This window comes from Perca flavescens, chromosome 9 (assembly GCF_004354835.1).
Source record: "Perca flavescens isolate YP-PL-M2 chromosome 9, PFLA_1.0, whole genome shotgun sequence".
Lineage (NCBI taxonomy): Eukaryota > Metazoa > Chordata > Actinopteri > Perciformes > Percidae > Perca > Perca flavescens.
In genome coordinates, this window is record NC_041339.1 from 31,464,221 (window position 1) to 31,481,745 (window position 17,525).

General features: G+C 39.1%; 2 protein-coding genes across 4 annotated transcripts; both read left to right on the forward strand.

Annotated features, from left to right (window-relative positions):
• The first annotated feature begins 1,105 nt into the window (after positions 1-1,105).
• Positions 1,106-6,665, forward strand: glrx2 (glutaredoxin 2). Of its 3 annotated transcripts, none has more exons than XM_028587916.1 (4): positions 1,106-1,206; positions 2,432-2,492; positions 3,295-3,471; positions 6,054-6,665. In XM_028587916.1, the coding sequence occupies exons 2-4, from the start codon at positions 2,433-2,435 to the stop codon at positions 6,213-6,215; spliced, it is 399 nt and encodes a 132-aa protein (XP_028443717.1). In that variant the 5' UTR covers positions 1,106-1,206; position 2,432; the 3' UTR covers positions 6,216-6,665. The 3 variants fall into 3 exon arrangements, with proteins under 3 accessions (XP_028443717.1, XP_028443715.1, XP_028443716.1); XM_028587914.1 differs by lacking the exon at positions 1,106-1,206 and adding an exon at positions 1,218-1,398; XM_028587915.1 differs by lacking the exon at positions 1,106-1,206 and adding an exon at positions 1,729-2,318.
• Positions 6,666-7,167: 502 nt separating this feature from the next.
• On the forward strand, positions 7,168-15,809 carry uchl5 (ubiquitin carboxyl-terminal hydrolase L5). The gene is made up of 11 exons (XM_028587170.1): positions 7,168-7,494; positions 7,940-8,003; positions 8,098-8,203; positions 9,806-9,931; positions 10,671-10,732; positions 11,012-11,142; positions 11,377-11,440; positions 12,594-12,696; positions 14,492-14,605; positions 14,880-14,978; positions 15,425-15,809. The coding sequence occupies exons 1-11, from the start codon at positions 7,419-7,421 to the stop codon at positions 15,467-15,469; spliced, it is 990 nt and encodes a 329-aa protein (XP_028442971.1). The 5' UTR covers positions 7,168-7,418; the 3' UTR covers positions 15,470-15,809.
• The last annotated feature ends 1,716 nt before the right edge of the window (positions 15,810-17,525 follow it).

Consider the following 17,525-nt stretch of genomic DNA (forward strand, 5'->3'; position numbering starts at 1 on the left):
ACTGATCAGTTGGACCAACCCTCCCTGTCTTTTATCACGTGTATCAATGCTGTGAGCAGGTATTTGAACCCGCTATATATTCTCTACTGCCTTTCATAACATGTCAGGATTTGTGTCAGGTATTCCAGTACCCACTCCGGGGCCAGACTGTATATCTCTTTGATGGTGTGAATCCATTCTGAAATCATGCAATTCTCGCATTGGCTTTGAAAAAAAAAAAAAAAAAAAAAAAAAAAAGGTATTTGAAGTAAAGCACTTCTGTGCTGCCTCATCAGATATCTTTTTGTGATTCATTCATCATTTGTGATTGATCCCCTAGCCTGTGAGCCTATTCTGGGCTAACATGGTAAATGGGAAACAGTTCATTCTGAACTAATGCATTTTCTCCTGCATTTGAAGAGGGAGGGGAAATGAAACACCTTTGAGGATAAAGGAAAACATTTTCCAAATTTGTAACAGCTTTGATGCCTGTGCTGTAGCCTGCAGACAGACATGACAGAGTGTGTTATGCTAGTTCCACTCTTCCGCTTGAATTCCACTGGTCTCTTTGACCTCATCACACTCAGCACAGGGGATGTTTTACTTGAGGTGTCACTGGCATTGGAATGCCACCTACAAATAGGCTACTATTATTAATAATGTTACTATAACCTATTGCTTAATCCTGTCACAATCTGGTAGTAATCCTGACTGAATACATACACAAATTTGTTTTGTGGAGGCTACTTTGGCAGTTTGACCTAATAATATACAGTCTATGGTTTGACCGCCCTAAAGGACATACATGGACCACCCAAATACAGAAGCCAGTCTCTACTGCCATTTGGAGGAGAAAGAGGATTCCGAATGAGAGAAAAAAAATAAATTGGAAAGACTGCCTGTCACTCCATTAGGTGAGTCATGGCTGTTTTTACATGTTTCACTTGGTCAATATCTGCATATAGGCTATCTATATACTCAACGAAAGTTGAGTATATAGATAAGTCCCATAAAGTCCCATAAAGATCTTGCACACGTAGATCTGATAGGCTATTTTACCGAATAAAATGACCGACTATACCTTTAACATACCATATGATACCACTCTGCATAATCACACGAGTCTCCTCCACATTTGTGGTGTTGACGTTATTGACGTTACGTTCAAACTGCGGCTTGCGTCCAGCTTGCGTCTGCGTCAGGAACTACTTCCGGTGGTCACGTAAGGTAGGTAAATAGGGGCAAAGGCAAGCGTACAGTTACCGCCAGATGTGGTGTGTGATTTCAGAAGTGTTTGCACACTTACCGCATGTTTAATCCAGGCCAACAGCGCGATTATTTTTTGGCCGTATTTTCTTTTTTCTCCATGTTTGCTCGAGCAGGATGTCTACCCAGGGTGGCATGGACCGGCTGCCGAAGGTCATTCTTGCTATCTTGACTAAAATAATGGCTAGTTTAATAAACCAAACACAGACTGTTGTTTAAAAAAGTATTTTCACCCAAGAAGTAACGTTAACGTTAGTAAATAGTGCAACAGGTACACCATTTTCGGTTAACAGAAGTTGAAATGGCAAAGTTAATTTAGCCCATTCACTGCCACATGCTTAGCTACGTTACGTACCTTTACCAGATGTTTCGTAATAACTTAACAATATTCTAAATTTAATCTATTTGAAAGTGCCACACACACTTTTTTTGTAATTTCTACGATTCAATAGATTTCTCTGACAAATTCGGCATGCATATGATCCATTAACAATCCATATTTTCATGAAAAAGTCAACCTTTATCATTTGCATGGCTGCGTTGGCGTTAGCTAACTTAATGCCGCCGTCTTCTGTTCTTCCACCTGAGGTCGGCGGTAGTTCAGCAATTGCAAACATTTAGATTTAACTGAATTAAGTACTGAGAGGCGAATCAAATTAATACCGAATTTACAATTAGTTGGTCACGTTTCATGACACATTTACAGCAACGTTTTAGGAAGTGTTTTTCGTTTTCACTGTAGCTTGCCGTCTTGATATTGCTAGATTTGTAATGGACTTTGGCATGTCTCATGCCCACATCAAATCTGACCTGATTTCGAGTGTTTGAAGAGCGTGTGTACTCCTAATCCTCCTGGATTAACTAGTAGGCTACATAAAACCTTACTGTAGGCGTTCAACGGAGTTAGACACCGATATTTAAGACGTGGTAAAATCAGTAATTGCCTGCTTTACAACTTTAACAATGTTCAAGTGTATTTTCAGACCAGCAGTGATTCTCCAGTTAGCTATTATTTTGATGCTAATTATGAGCGTTCAGATCGTCTCTTCCTGTGATATCTTCACGTTTCTGAGGTTATTGCACGGACCTATTTATAATCCTTGTAACGTTAGTGTGTGTCAGTAAGATGATAGGAGACACATGCCTTTTAAAATACTGTATGCTCTTTGATTTGTTTGTTTTTCAGAATGGGGAATTTTACATCCTCCACAGCTCTGTCCAGCACATCCTGTGTACAGTATGTTCGGGTAAGTAAATGCTTAAATGCTCAACTTGTTAAACCTTTTGGGACAGCAGTACGCTGTGGATCTCACTACAACCTATTTTGAATGATCTGTCTGTGATAATGTTGCATTAAAGCAATACATTTCGGTTATTTCTGCAGACATGTCTCAACAGTTTATTTGCTGGGGATTCCTTCAGTCCACCAGCATTACTTAGCTTCATACTGGATTTTGTTTCTTGGCCTCTTTTGTCAGTTTATCAGAGTAAAAAAAAAAACTGTTATAAAATGGACCCACAGTTAACTCACTGACTAAATATTAACCATGGGAATACTTAGCCTAATGAAAATGCAGAGTAAAGGCTGCTTCACCTTGGCCCAGCAATTCAACTTGAGGCCTGGTATGTGCAGTCTATATCTGTGTTCAACAGATTTTTACTTAAATCTAGGGCTGGGCAATATATCAATATTATATCAATATCATGATATGAGACTAGATATTGTCTTAGATTTTGGATATCATGATATGACATAAGTGTTGTCTTTTCCTGGTTTTAAAGGCTGCATTACAGTGAAGTGATGTACTTTTAGCAGACTGTTCTAGCTGTTCTATTATCTGCCTTTACCCACTTAGACATTTTGTCCACATTACAGATGATTATTTATCTAAAATCTAAGTGTGGCGATATTTTGTCAAAGCATCAATTGTCAACCCTAGAATATCACCACAATATCGATATCGAGGTATTTGGTCGAATATCTGATTTTCTCCCTATCGCCCAGCCCTACTTAAATCCTTTTTTTTTTTTTTTTGCATGACCTTTCAGGAGATGGTGTCCCAGAACTGTGTTGTGATATTTTCCAAGACCACCTGTCCTTATTGCAAAATGGCCAAGAACGTGTTCAATGAAATTGGTGCGAACTACAAAGTGATTGAACTGGACGAGCACAATGACGGGAGGAGACTGCAAGAGGCCTTAGCTCAGATGACCGGCGCCAGAACGGTAAGAGCCTCCATGCTGTATTTTGGGATAGGAATCTTTAGTAACTTTGCAGCCTGTTATTTCAGCAAAGAGTCAAAACATGCATATTTGACAGCTTGTTTGTTCTGGCAGTTCTGCATTTAAATTAAATTTAGGTTGCCTTGACTAGTGTTGTTTGGGCTGCAGCCAAGACTCAGGACTTCATCTTGACTCAAAACAGCTGAAACAGAGTCAAGATAAAGACCATGGGCCTCGTGTATAAAAGACTGCGCAGCTTTCATACCAGAAGATGGCGTGCGGCCAAAACTTGAAAAGTACCTACGCGCAGTAATATTCACATGTATAAAACTGAGCCTCAGCAACTACAGACTCACAGACACTATTGCATTTTTCCGTGCCAATGTTTTTGTTGCACAGTGAGTAGATATGTCATCTTTGGGAAATGCAGAGGATGACTGAAAGTATTTTCTAAGTGGATTTCTCATTCATTTCCCGTCCTCCTGTTTAACAGAGGTTAAGTAGCCTGTAGAAAGAAACAGTTAATAGTGTGAAAGATGTGAAACATTATCCACATAAATGGTCAAACTTTTATGGAGTGCCAGCGGATATAATAATGTCTTTTCATAGACCGTCACAGACGTATGCCAGTAAGTTAAGTGGAAACTTTATTTTGTAATGTTTGGTGAGTTTCGGCACTCGTCCCTTAGAATTTGCCACGTTACAGAGCCAGAAAAGACGTTGCGGACGGCCCGCGCATTCTCACGTCTGCTCAATAGTTTGCGTGACGGCCCGCACATTCTCACGTCAAGTTAATTTTTTATAACCCACGCTGTGAGCGGGAAAACCAGCATACTCAAGCTTTTTGTGCATACGCAACGTTTATACACGAGGCCCCAGAGCAAGTTGCATCCTTGTCAGACGATAGTCTTTGACTATAGCAAATATAAACCGTTTAGAGAAAGATCACCTTCTACAGTGGTGTCACAGGTCCGATCGGAGGTTCTTCACTCACAAATTATCTTTGGCCGGGTACAGACATCGGCTGGCAGACAGCACTTTAACTAGACAAGTTTAATTTTGGTCTGCCATCAAGTTACTTATGGAATTAACATTGCTTAGCATCACGTGATATGACCCACCTAGCTGGATGCTTTGTACACTGCTTTTTGCTAATAAGACAAAGAGACTAGAGTTGGTGTGTACTAGGGCTGCAGCTATCGATTATTTTAGTAATCAAATATTCTACCAATTAGGCTATTCCATCGATTAATCAAGTAATTGGATAAGAAATACTTAGTAAGAAATATATATATATATATATATATATATATATACAAAAAGCAAAACATTTTATTGCCAAATTCCAAGACCCTTAAAAAAAAAAAAAGGCCCAAATGTTAATATTTTTCACCTCCTTCCCCTTCTTGCCTCTGGCTCTTTGCACTGGATATGCAAAAGAGCTGTTCACTGACCAGAGGGTAAATGTGACGGTAAAAAGCTTACAGCAGGGCTATTCAACTACACTGTTCTGGGGGCCACATTTTCAGAAGGCTAATAGTGTGAGGAGAGAGTAATACAGTGAGGAGAAAGAATAAAGAATGCAGACATCACCGGCATGATGACGTCATTGAGGTACATATTAAGTGGCCATGCTGGGGGGAGGAGCCGGTTTGTCTCCGGCAGCAGCTAAGTTTCCAAAGGTTAGTAGCAAACTAGTAAACAGTTGGCTATTAGCAGAGTAGCATGCTGCAGGCTAGTTGTGTAAAACAGCGCGGTGGACGAGAGCAGCAGCCGTTTATTACCTTGTGTCGGCTTCGTTCCGTGGAATGGATGAGTACACTGGACGTTTGTTACAGAGATGATGTAGCAGCATGTTTGCAGCTTAAAATGATCACACACTTTCTGTCGTTTTCTCTTGCCTGTCTCTTCTCTTAGACCCTCGCTATTTTCGTCTTCCTCCATTTGTAATCTGGGCCGTCAGTCTTGTGTCCACAGAAGCGTCAACTGTGCGCTAGTAATAATCCTCCTTGCGGAAACACAGTGAGCCGTACATCCTTAATTACATTGATTTAACGAAGCTTCGAGGCAAAGAATTTTGCTTTGAGGATTTTTTTTTGTAATCGAATTATTCGAGTTATTCGAGGAATCGTTTCCGCCCTAGTGTGTACTGAATCTGGGAAACATCATTTTGTAAATCCCCGTTGTCAGAATTCAGAGTCCCTAACATTCACACGCTCTAATTTTCACTGGAGCAAAATGCTGCACAGTAGAGCCTGGCTTTCATTAAGCAGACACTGGCAGGCCGCGGTTTACAAAACACAGGGTTCAGTAAAGAAAAGGATTCAATTTTAATCGGCTTTATTTTAGTTACTGATCCGTTAAAATATGCCGAAATCGGCCCCGATACAGATCCTTAGGATCAGCTCGGGACATCTCTATTGGAAACACGTTGATGAAAGTTAATACGAGTCACAAAAAACAAAATAATTTCCCCAAACTCTTACCTTTTTTAAAATGTTTTAAATGCTAAGCTCCTCAGACAGGCAGGAATCTTTTTTTTTTTTTTTAAAGAGCTAATGTCATGGCATGATTTGTGTGTTCAGGTGCCGAGAGTCTTCATTAATGGAAACTGCATCGGAGGTGGTTCTGATACCAAACAACTCCATCAACAGGGAAGGTTGCTGCCCCTGATCCAACAGTGTGCTCCCTGCTGCGCGACCAGCTCCGACGGCTCGGGCAGCGGACAGTTCGAGTCCGCTAAATGACTAACCGTTCTTGTAGTTTTTGTCAATCCTGTATTCATCAAGTGTTTGCTTGATCTCGTGCTACAAGTTGAACATTGCTTGAGCGTGTCTATGTTATTTATTTATCAAAGTACATTGGATACTTGATCTTGGGCTATGTACATTTCCATCCAAGGATGTAAAAAATTGTTGTTGTTATTATTATTATTATTATTATTATTATTATTATTATTATTAAAGCTGCCACCTTTTAAACAAAACCTGTGAATAGAGGAACTACTGTTTATCTGCATGGTTGTATTATTGAACAATATTACAGTCATAAAAAGCACGATCTCTCTCAGAATCAAGCATCATCAAACTGTGAACGACATAGGATTGCGATGCCTTGACAGTTTAATTGTATATCTTCTCTGAGTGTATCTCAGGTCATTGTTTATATGATTTAGGATTAAAAGAACTACAGCTGTTTGTATGATTGGCACATTTTATTATGCACATTTATTTAAACACTACACATTGTTTAGAAATGTTTATTTGCATAGGGTGTTGTGAAAAATAGAATAATTTTGTATTTTCTTTTTTACTTTGTTGTCCATGCATTTTCTACGTCAATGTATCTGATATCTTAGCATAAGCTGTGTTTGTCTCTCTTTGTTGATATTAGGTTAATGGTTGGTTTTATCAGTGTATGAATAGCATAATGAATCATGATACTGGTCAGTGCCATAATTATAAGATTAATGAGCGTAGGTATTTTTTCTTAATGCCTATGCCTAGAATGTGTTTTTATGATTATTAATAAATAATGAAACATCAGCCTCCCATGTCTGGCTTTGCGTTTTTAGGTTTTTACCGAAGAGTGCTTCATTTGTTACCCACGTCGTTGTAAGCGGGCGGGGATTGAACGTAGTTCACAAGAGGGACATTTTTGGGTCATCGTTTTTAGTTTTCTCTTTGCAAATGTTGATTACATGTATATTCATAAAACGATGCTTTTCGCCAATGTTTTGAAATAATTTTGTATCAAATATGTGTTCATATCCGACGGTATACGCTGTGAAATTAAACGCGCGCACCCAGATTGCCCACATTGCACCGCATCACCGTGAGTTCACTGCAGTACTTCAGTGAAATTAGCTTGACTAGCGGGTGTATTGCTAAGCTAGGATATTAGCATCTTGTATATGTGCACAGTAGGTTGAATAAGCAGCATCGTAAAGAATGGCTGGAAGCGCAGGAGAGTGGTGTCTGATGGAGAGTGACCCTGGCGTGTTCACAGAACTGATAAAAGGATTCGGTGAGTGACTAGTTAAACGCGAGCTGCTCATTCAGTGCAACGTTAACGTGGCTATCCGACAGCGCTAGCTAGCTAGCTAGCTAGCTAAGGGTAACTTCTTAATTAGCTACTATTGGTTTCCTGTGCAAAAATTATGCCACGAGGATGAAACCAAACATGTCATAGACCATGTATTCTAAATAGCCACCCAAACGCTGTATTCGTTAACAAGTTGCATGTTGCATTGGGCAGCCGTAGCTGTTACTTAATTAGGCAAGCTAACTGGCTAGCATTACTCAGCGTTCAAAACAACGGCGCGTGAAACAAGCCCTCGCTCATGAATGCCATTTGTTGTGCCTTGCTCTGCTGTCAGCCCGTCGCTTGGAAAAGCTCCTCACTTGGTACAACACTACTACTACAAGTGTGTATCACATGAATATGTGATGCTTTTACTTGTCCTTGCCAGGTTGCAAAGGCGCCCAGGTTGAAGAGATATGGAGTATGGAGCCAGAGAACTTTGACAACTTGAAGTATGTTCATATCTGCAGCTTCATTATATTGCATGCTCCCTCCTTAATAAATATGAACCTTTTCTTTAAATTGACGTTATGTGTTCTGTTCCAGACCAGTTCACGGGTTGATTTTCCTGTTCAAGTGGCAGCCAGGCGAGGAGCCAGCAGGATCTATCGTTCAGGATTCAAGGCTTGACCACATCTTCTTTGCAAAACAGGTATATATATATACATATATATATATTTTTTTTTTTAGGTAAATAATAATAAGACATTGTTACTTTGCAGCTGTAGTATCAATACCAACAAATATGTCCATAGCCAAGAAAAGGTCAGCCTCTATCTTCATTTGTAAAGCCTTCTTTTAAACTAATCAGTTCATGCAATGGTGTCCTTCCAGATGCATTTGACTCAATATTAGGGCAGGGCAGCGATTAAAAGTTTTAATTGCATGATTTCCCTGATTAATCACGATTAATTGCATTGTTGTGCGCAAAATCCAATAATGAATTCAAAAGTAGTGTATATGTAGTGTAAATCTCAACTTAAACAATGTAATCAAAGCAAATAAAAAAATAAAGCTTATTGTCACTGCCAGGGCATTCATGTTATCCTGTTTGTTTTTATATCTATCTATCTATCTATCTATCTATCTATCTATCTATCTATCTATCTCCTTAGCTACAATCATAACATTAAAACTGTAACTCCGAGGTAACCATGGTTACCCAGTGATGTCCAGTAGTCCCCAGTGAGAGTAACACGTTGTAAAGTTGTCACTTTTGCGGTCCTCTCCTTTTCATACAACTTGTGTATTCTTCTTGTGATGGTGCGTCTTGAGGGAATCTCATACCTGCTGTCATTTGTTGTGATTCTCAGACTGACGTCCTCCACAACACTAATTGGCCTGCAGTAGGTAGCTATCCACTTCGCTATGGCATTTGTTAGCTTATCTTGCCATTGTTTATCTATACTTCTCCCACACACTACATCTAATGTAGTCTGCCGAAGCCGCGCGCCACTGTTTGTTTCGTTGAATGATTTGCTGGTATCAACGGTGTGTATTGCATTTAGGTGATAAGAAAATTCAACTTTGCAGTGGTTACAAATAACTTTGGTTCTGTCGACCGCGCCGTGTGGAAGAACTTTAAAATGAAATGGCCATGTAAAGGTTCTGTACCCTTCTCCATGTTTGTTGGTTTGTTTATCCGCCAATTCTTTTCCTTTCCATTTCCTGTAAGCGTGGTCAGCACAGACTTTTACAAAATAAAAGCCTTTGAGCAACAGACTTTTACAATAATTAAAACTTTGTTAATGCGTGATAAAATAATTGTCGGCGTTAATTAATTAATGAGTTAACGTGATAACGTGTTAACTTGCCCAGCCCTACTCAATATCTAACTAGTATAGCAAAAAGAATAAAAACGAATGCTCCATATTGCTAAATAGTTACTAAGAGTGCATCAGATGGTAACTGCACTGACCAGAACAAAAGACAAGTGTAATTATAAGAAATGATTAGCCTACCTATATAACTAAGTCGTGAGCCTATGATATTAGGCACACAACCCAAAACAAAATGCGAGGGAACTTCTCCTTACTTTATTCTCCTGGCACGATATAGGAAGCTCTCGCTTTATATGGATGTCCATTTTAACATACCATTCTCAGATTTGAAACTTGGTATCGATTGCACTTTTTTAAGGTTTGATGATTTAAATTGCAGTGGGTGTAATGTGGTCGTTTTTAAAGACATATGCATCAATAAGGGGTTCTTTCATCTGTCCAGTTTAATGATTGTGAATTTTATGTGTTTTCAGGTCATTAACAACGCCTGTGCCACGCAGGCAATAGTCAGCGTTCTGCTCAACTGCTCCCATTCTGACATGTTGCTTGGGGACACACTGACAGAGTTCAGAGAGTTTTCACAGAGTTTCGATGCCGCTGTACGTTAATGGAATTTTTCTCTTGAATCTAAAAAAAACTGTTTTTTGTTTGTTTTTTAAATTGCATGCATTAGTTTAGGAATTTACTTGTCTACACAATATAGTTTTTTGTTGGTGTATGTTAATACACTATGAACCTTCCCTTTTAACTTAATGACACAAAGCATTTGGCCGGTAACGCAAATAATAAGCAATACATTATTTCAATCCTTTAAAACAAATGTTGAAACGGCTTTCCTTCTGGGAGCAATCATTTATTGCACAACTTGCTGTTGCTATAGTAACTTGCCCTTCCAGCCCTTAACACTGACAGTTTTATCCTCTTACCTTCAAAACCATGCTGACTCAGTGCTCTGTCCAACAAATGTTCAGAAGAACCCAGCTGCATTAATTTTTGACGCTCAACTTCCCCATTTTATTTGGAAAAGCTTAAAGTAGAGAGACTTCTTATGCCTACACAAAGATACTTGTGTTGTTTTTTATTTATTATGAGGGAAAACAAGCAGGTCTGGAATCGCTACATAAAATAATCTTTTCTAGGCAACAAATAAGTCATTTATTTGAATTAGTACCTTTTTTTTTTTACTTGCATTGAAATAACTAATTAGATGCATGACTTGTTACTAGAAAAAGGAATGTATAATGTGTCCCATACAGCCTTTCATAATGCTGCTGCATCTTTAAGGCAAGGGTTATAAAGTACGTATTCTAATCCTGCACCTCCTCCCGCTCCCCTCAGATGAAAGGTTTGGCTCTTAGCAACTCTGAAGTGATCCGACAAGTTCACAACAGCTTTGCCAGGTAAGCTCCTGCTCCTATCATATCCAGCTGCTGGAGAAAGTCTGTTTGATTAGCTTCATGTTATTTTTGGCTCCTCATTCCAACTCTGTGAAAAGTCATTGGCCCATTTGTTTCTAATTCACCTGTCTGCTTTTGCGAAACAGGCAGATGTGAAGCCAGGTGATTTGTAGGCCACCCCAAAACTTTCTCAGCATCTACATTTGTTTGTGTAATGCATTATAATTATCTTCTGCTTTGATTGATGTTATAATTGTGCTTTTTTTTTTTATTTATTTGCAGACAGCAAATGTTTGAATTTGATGCAAAGTCCACAGCAAAGGACGAGGACGCCTTTCACTTTGTGAGCTATGTTCCTGTAAACGGCAGACTATACGAGCTGGATGGACTTCGAGAGGGACCAATTGACCTGGGTAAGCAGAAAAAGAGTCATTTGTTATTCTTATTTCTTTATGGTTTCAGCGCCAAAATTGGCAGTTTAATGTTTAAAGTCCCTCGGCGTGAGGTCCTGCTGTGCACAGCTGAATTTAATCTTGTAGGCCGTGGCCCATTTCCTCTAAAAATGTCTGTTTTATGATGAGGTACAGGGCCGTTACTGTATATACGGAGACCTGCAGTATTATGTTTTCCTGTCTGTTTTTCACCAGGTGCATGCAACCAGGATGACTGGATCAGCGCAGTTCGCCCAGTGATCGAGAAAAGAATACAGAAGTGAATATCTTTGTCCATTTATTTTAGATGGCTCTTAGGTTAAAGGACAATTCCGGCGCAAATTGGACCTAGGGGTTAATAACACGTGTGTACCGAGTCGACCGTTCTCTGGGATCTGTTTTCATGCTAATCTAATGTGTCTCTAGCTTGAAACGAGCTACCGCAGGGATTAGCTGCTAACGCTAGCTTTCGGGGCAGGTGGTAAATCACTATTTGACACCACTAACAAGGCTCGAAATAGCACCACGCTTAAACGGTAGCATAATGAGGGTCCCTACATGCAAACTGAAGCATTGAGGACTTTGTAAGTGTACAGACAGTTTATTAGAAAGATAGATTATGAACACAGTAGCGTTAATGTTTACATGCGGCCGCCACCTTGGATAACAGTCATGAGCAGTCGAATCACGAACGCTGTGTTTGAGCCATGTTACTGGTTACTGGTTGCACGGCGTTCGCCTTTCGACTGCTCATGACTGTTATCCAAGGTGGCGGCCGCATGTAAACATTAACGCTACTGTGTTCATAATCTATCTTTCTAATAAACTGTCTGTACACTTACAAAGTCCTCAATGCTTCAGTTTGCATGTAGGGACCCTCATTATGCTACCGTTTAAGCGTGGTGCTATTTCGAGCCTTGTTAGTGGTGTCAAATAGTGATTTACCATCTGCCCCAAAAGCTAGCATTAGCAGCTAACCCCCGGTTTGCGGTAGCTCATTTCAAGCTAGAGACACATTAGCATGAAAACAGATCCCAGAGAACGGTCGACTCGGTACACACGTGTTATTAACCCCTAGGTCCAATTTGCACCGGAATTGTCCTTTTAACCAAATGCTTTCTAACACAGTTAAAGTGGAATTTTAATGCTTTTAGTGATTCTTTCACTTTTTTTTATTTATTTTTTTTAAGAAAAGTAGTGAGACACCAACAGAGAATAAATGTAAAGCAGTACAGAGATGATTTAGCAGACAACCTTTTCTTATCCATCTCATTTGATTTATTTAGCATTTTTCATAGTTTATAATCTTATAAAGCAAAGATAGTATTCTCTTTGTGTATGCAAACCTGTTCTGCCAAATACTGTGCTACCTTACATTTGTTGATAATGTATCATTCTACACTTTGTAAAATTGTATTGTTTACCCCGTTCAGGTATAGTGAAGGAGAGATCCGATTCAACCTAATGGCCATTGTGTCAGACAGGAAGATGATATACGAGAGAAAAATCGCAGAGCTCCAGACCCAGCTTACTGAGGTGAGTGGCAGAAAAAAAGCTGAACCCAAGTGCACACATGACAACTTTCTTCCTGCTTTGGCGACAAGTGAAATGCATCAGATTCCAAAAGATAACCTTGTTGTGCTCAAGTAAAAAAAAGAAATGCTGTTTCTTTCTTTTCTTTTCTTTGGGACTCCATCCAGAAGTCTGATTCTCATGTTCGTCGCATCATATTTGTCAAGCACACATAGTGTGAGACAGAACTGCTCCAGGTTTGATGAAAAATCTACCACTGAGTTGCAACATTTAGTCCTACTACGGATCATGGAGATCTTAGAATATTATGAAAAGAAGAGATGTAAGGAAGTCAGGAATATGGTGGATCTCAAATAAGCAGTCATGGAATATTGGTAGTTTTCAGCCCATATTTGGTAGACATCGCAACTGTTTATCCCTTAAGAGAGGGGCCTTTGGCGTGTGTTTTTTAGAAGGAACATTCACACAAACTAGCCGATGGTCGGTCACTGTTGGCCCAACTAGGACCGACGGCCGACGGTCAGCTTGGTGTGTCGGGGCCTTTAGAGTAACTTCACCCCAAGCTATAAATCCTTGTTCTGCTGACCTGCTTTTGGTTGAAAGGAGTAGTCTGTCACCTGATGCCACGCCCAGCATCATTATTGGGTGTTGTCGGACATGTGCTCTGTTGCACCTGTGACCAACCACACCTAACAGTGACGTCGAGGTACACTGATTACACATCTGCATTACTGCAGCAAGGTGACTCATTCAACCACTGGAGGTCAGCAAACGCAATGTTTAAGGTCTAACTTCAACATTGAAAACAAACCTATTTAAGGAGTGGGGGTTTTCTGCTGCATTAGATTCACTATTGCCTTATTTAGTTATTGCAAGTGAAATTACACATATACTACATTTTACGTTTTTTTTATTTTTTTATTTAACCTTTATACAGGTAATCTCATTGAGACACAGAGTCTCATTCTCAAGAGAGACCTGTTTGGAACAATACACAATATCACTTACAGACAAACTGATTGCAATAGTTAATAACTAATAGTTAATAATTAACAAGATCTACCAAATAGTACATACATCCTGGTTATGTATGCATGTATATATATTAGTGCTGTCAGTTAAACGCGTTATTAACGGTGTCAATTTTTTTTATCACGAGATTAACGTTCTTTTTGGCCTAGCAAACTTTGTAGTTTTTTTCACATGCTGTTGCAACAACTAGTAACGTTAATAAAACTACAACACCACACCGGATCTAGCTAGACCTGAAACAAAACAACAGGCACGCCGCACAGACTTGTTTGGGCTTGCGAGCCGGCCAAAGAGTAGTAGGCTAACATTACGTTTTGAGTGGATGGCGAGTGCCAGACGCTGAAATGGATGCCAATAAGATTCTGAATGGAAAGTTTACTTTTACAAAGTTGCCAAGTGGTTCCATTGACAAGACCAAAGTGATCTGTGTGTTTTGCCATTGTGAACTGAGCGATCATCGCAGCACGTCCAGTCTGAAATGCCACTTGATGGCCGAGCACACAGCTGATGCCAATTCTCCGCCCCCTCGTCAAAGCCAGGCGACAAAAGCACAAAGCAAGCCGATCCACTTTTCCATGTTGATAAGAGCATTCAAATGAGAAAAAAAATGGGACAAAAAGAAATCAAGGGACATTTAGAATAGATAAAAATGTGCGATTTAATTGCAAGTTAACTATGACATTAACGCGATTAATCGCAATTAATTATTTTAATTGTTTGACAGCACTGAAAGATAGAAACTTTGCTTTCTCCCTTCTGTTCTCAGGATGAACCAATGGACACAGACCAGAGCAGCACGTTTCTTAGCTCCATCCAGTCAGAGATTGCCAAGTACCAGCTCCTTATTGAAGAAGAAAATCAGAAACTTAAAAGATATAAGGTGGGTTTCTCCTCAACACTACATTCCCTTTTATTACGTGCTGTATTTCACGTGACGCTGACTTTGATAGGAATGCAAGGAAATGGTCCGTAAGACTACAGTGTATTTTTCATATGGAGAAATGCCTTTTGAATAACCATGAGCACATTTTAAATGTAAAGGCTGTGTTTACTGCAGCCACCTCCAGAATGCAAGAGGTATTTTTCATTTGCTCCGTAGACATCGGTCATGCCCAGTTTTCCCTCACTTGTTGGATTAATGGGTTTTCTCACAGATTGAAAACATTCGGCGAAAGCACAACTACCTTCCTTTCATCATGGAGCTACTGAAGACACTGGCAGAGTACCAACAGTTAATACCTTTGGTGGAAAAGGTATTTACTTTCTGTGGCTTTCTTCAACACTACATGCTTTCTGTGTATACTGTACGTGCCTGGGAAGACTAAAGTACCTTGAGATTAAAAAAATGTTTTGGTTATTTATCCTCATTATTTTTAATGTTATATCTTGTAGTTTTTTAGGGACTCTCATTAATAAATAATACAAGACTTTTGTCAACGTTAAGAGCCTCAGGAAGTAAAAATAATCAACAAACGAATTGCCAAGGCATTTCAGCTTCACTGTTTGTTCTGTCCACTAGAGGGCAGACCTAATGTCTAGTTCATGAATAAGACTTTGAAGAACTACAGTAATTCAAGTTAAATATCTGCAGGGTGTGTTCCCAGAATTGGCGATTAGAGTCATAAATACACTATTCTTTACTAATTCCTGTTTAAATTCTGGACATTAATGAAAATGTTTTGTTTTTTTTTCTTGCCAGGCGAAGGAGAAACAAAGCGCCAAAAAAGCCCAGGAGGCCAAGTAAACAACAAACCCTTCAACAGAGAAGCTTCTAATCACACGCACATGCATCCAGAACCCTACAGTCACCCTTTATTCACTGAGCCACATACAGATACTGTTCATCATCTGTCATATTCATATTAATGACCAAGGGTGGTCTGCAGCACTTCCTCACTGTGGCAATCTGTGAACCATCCAGACATTAAGAACTGCACTGCAGGTGTAGCAGAGAGACTGTCCGGCAAAATGCTGTCTCCGTATGTGTCCATCAGCTCTACTGCATGATAGAAGGAAAGATGTGCTAAAATTTTGTTCCGTCTTATTTTCATAATAAAATGTTTGTGAATTGGTGTTTTCATGGATAGATTTCCAAAATGTTATTTTTTTTTTTATATATATATAAACATCAGTCAATGATAGACTTGTCTGCTGATATCTTTTATCTAAATGCTCCTCACAGACTTAGTAATAGATCTTTGCCACCACCTACTGGTAAAGGAGAGGAAAAACAAGGGTTGTATTTGTATTTATATTACATTACAGAAAGCCATCTGCTAAACTTTTTTTTTTTTTTTTTTTTTTGTCCAGTGTAAATTAATGTATTTATATTTAAGATGTATATCAAACCTTTTAAAAACAATATGGCATTAAATCTGCGTTGTTCAACCAATTGACCTGATGAGAGCACACTGAACGAGCTGCCAAGTCCTTATAAGTGCATCATTAAGAAACGACTGCTACAAGTACAGCGGTGTGTTTTTTGGATGGCTTTGCGTAGCAGCGTGTTGATGTTTTCAACATGGGAGTAGCGGCCTCTGTGATATGTCCTGTAAATCAACTGTACTACACAAAGAAAACTATTCTTGGCTGACTTACGGGTCGTGCTTCTAAAGGCTTGCGTAGTCTGAAGTATCTACAGTCTGGTGACCACAGTAGAGCACTGCCCTTATTCTATTTTTGGCTTCAGTGTTTACATACACACCTTAAGTACTCCTTGGATCTGATCCAAGTAGTCTGTTGCCAAGATCCTCCATGGGAACAAATGGAAACCGGCCGGTTTTATTACCAGTTCAGAGACAGAGAACAGTGTTTGATTAGCCTATCTGAGGTCATGCCACGTGGATGAGCAAACAAAAGTTTTTTTTTTTTTTTATGGTCAAATGGATGAGTAAACAAAAGTTTTTTTTTTTTTTTTTTTTTATGCTCACGTGGATGAGCAAACAAAAGTTTTTTTCATGGTTCCAGTGTTCCAGTTCATGAATAGCTTCAGTATTACTTCCTCATAAAGCCTTCCTCACACTATCTTTTCATCACTGTTTTATCCTTTAGATCTGGTTGAGGTTACGTACGTACGGTGAGGCACGCAGACATAGATGCAAATGCTATACAAGTCTTAAAAATAGCCGATGCGTAATGGAATGTTTGCTGTGTAGGCCTACTTTTGACGGTCAAGGGAAGTTTATTTGTACAGCTCATTATCACATACAGTGTCTCAAATGGCAAAAGGCCCATCAACGCAGCAGTTCCATAACAGACATGGAAAAAAGGACTTGGGGAAAATAACATGAATGCTGCAAATAATTGTTTTTGCTGTTTTCTGATAACTCCTTTAGTCTGTCAAAATGTCAAAAGAATAACCAAAGATGGAAGTGCTTGGTTTTTGTTTGACCAACATCCCAAACCCAAAAGAATTCAATTTTACGATGATATAAAACAGAAAAACAAGCAAAGTTGAAAAGCTGGAGCCAGTGAGGCATTTTTCTGTTGATAAATATGATTAATAGGTTTTCATAATTAACATTTATAGAAAAAAAGGAAGAAGAAAAAAAACAGGTTATATAAAATTAAGGTTTATAATACAAACAAAACCCAGCTGTATATAGCCATGCTAACAGCTCGGCGAGGCTGTACTTAACCCTTGTGTTGACTTAGGGTCAAATTGACCCGTTTTCAATTTTTGTTTTATATCAGAAAATATGGGACGTAGAAATAAGCACTGAAAATGTAAAGAAGAAAAATGTAACAATTTAAAACGTTGGAAAAAGCAAAAACAAACAAAAAAATAAAAGGCATCAAAA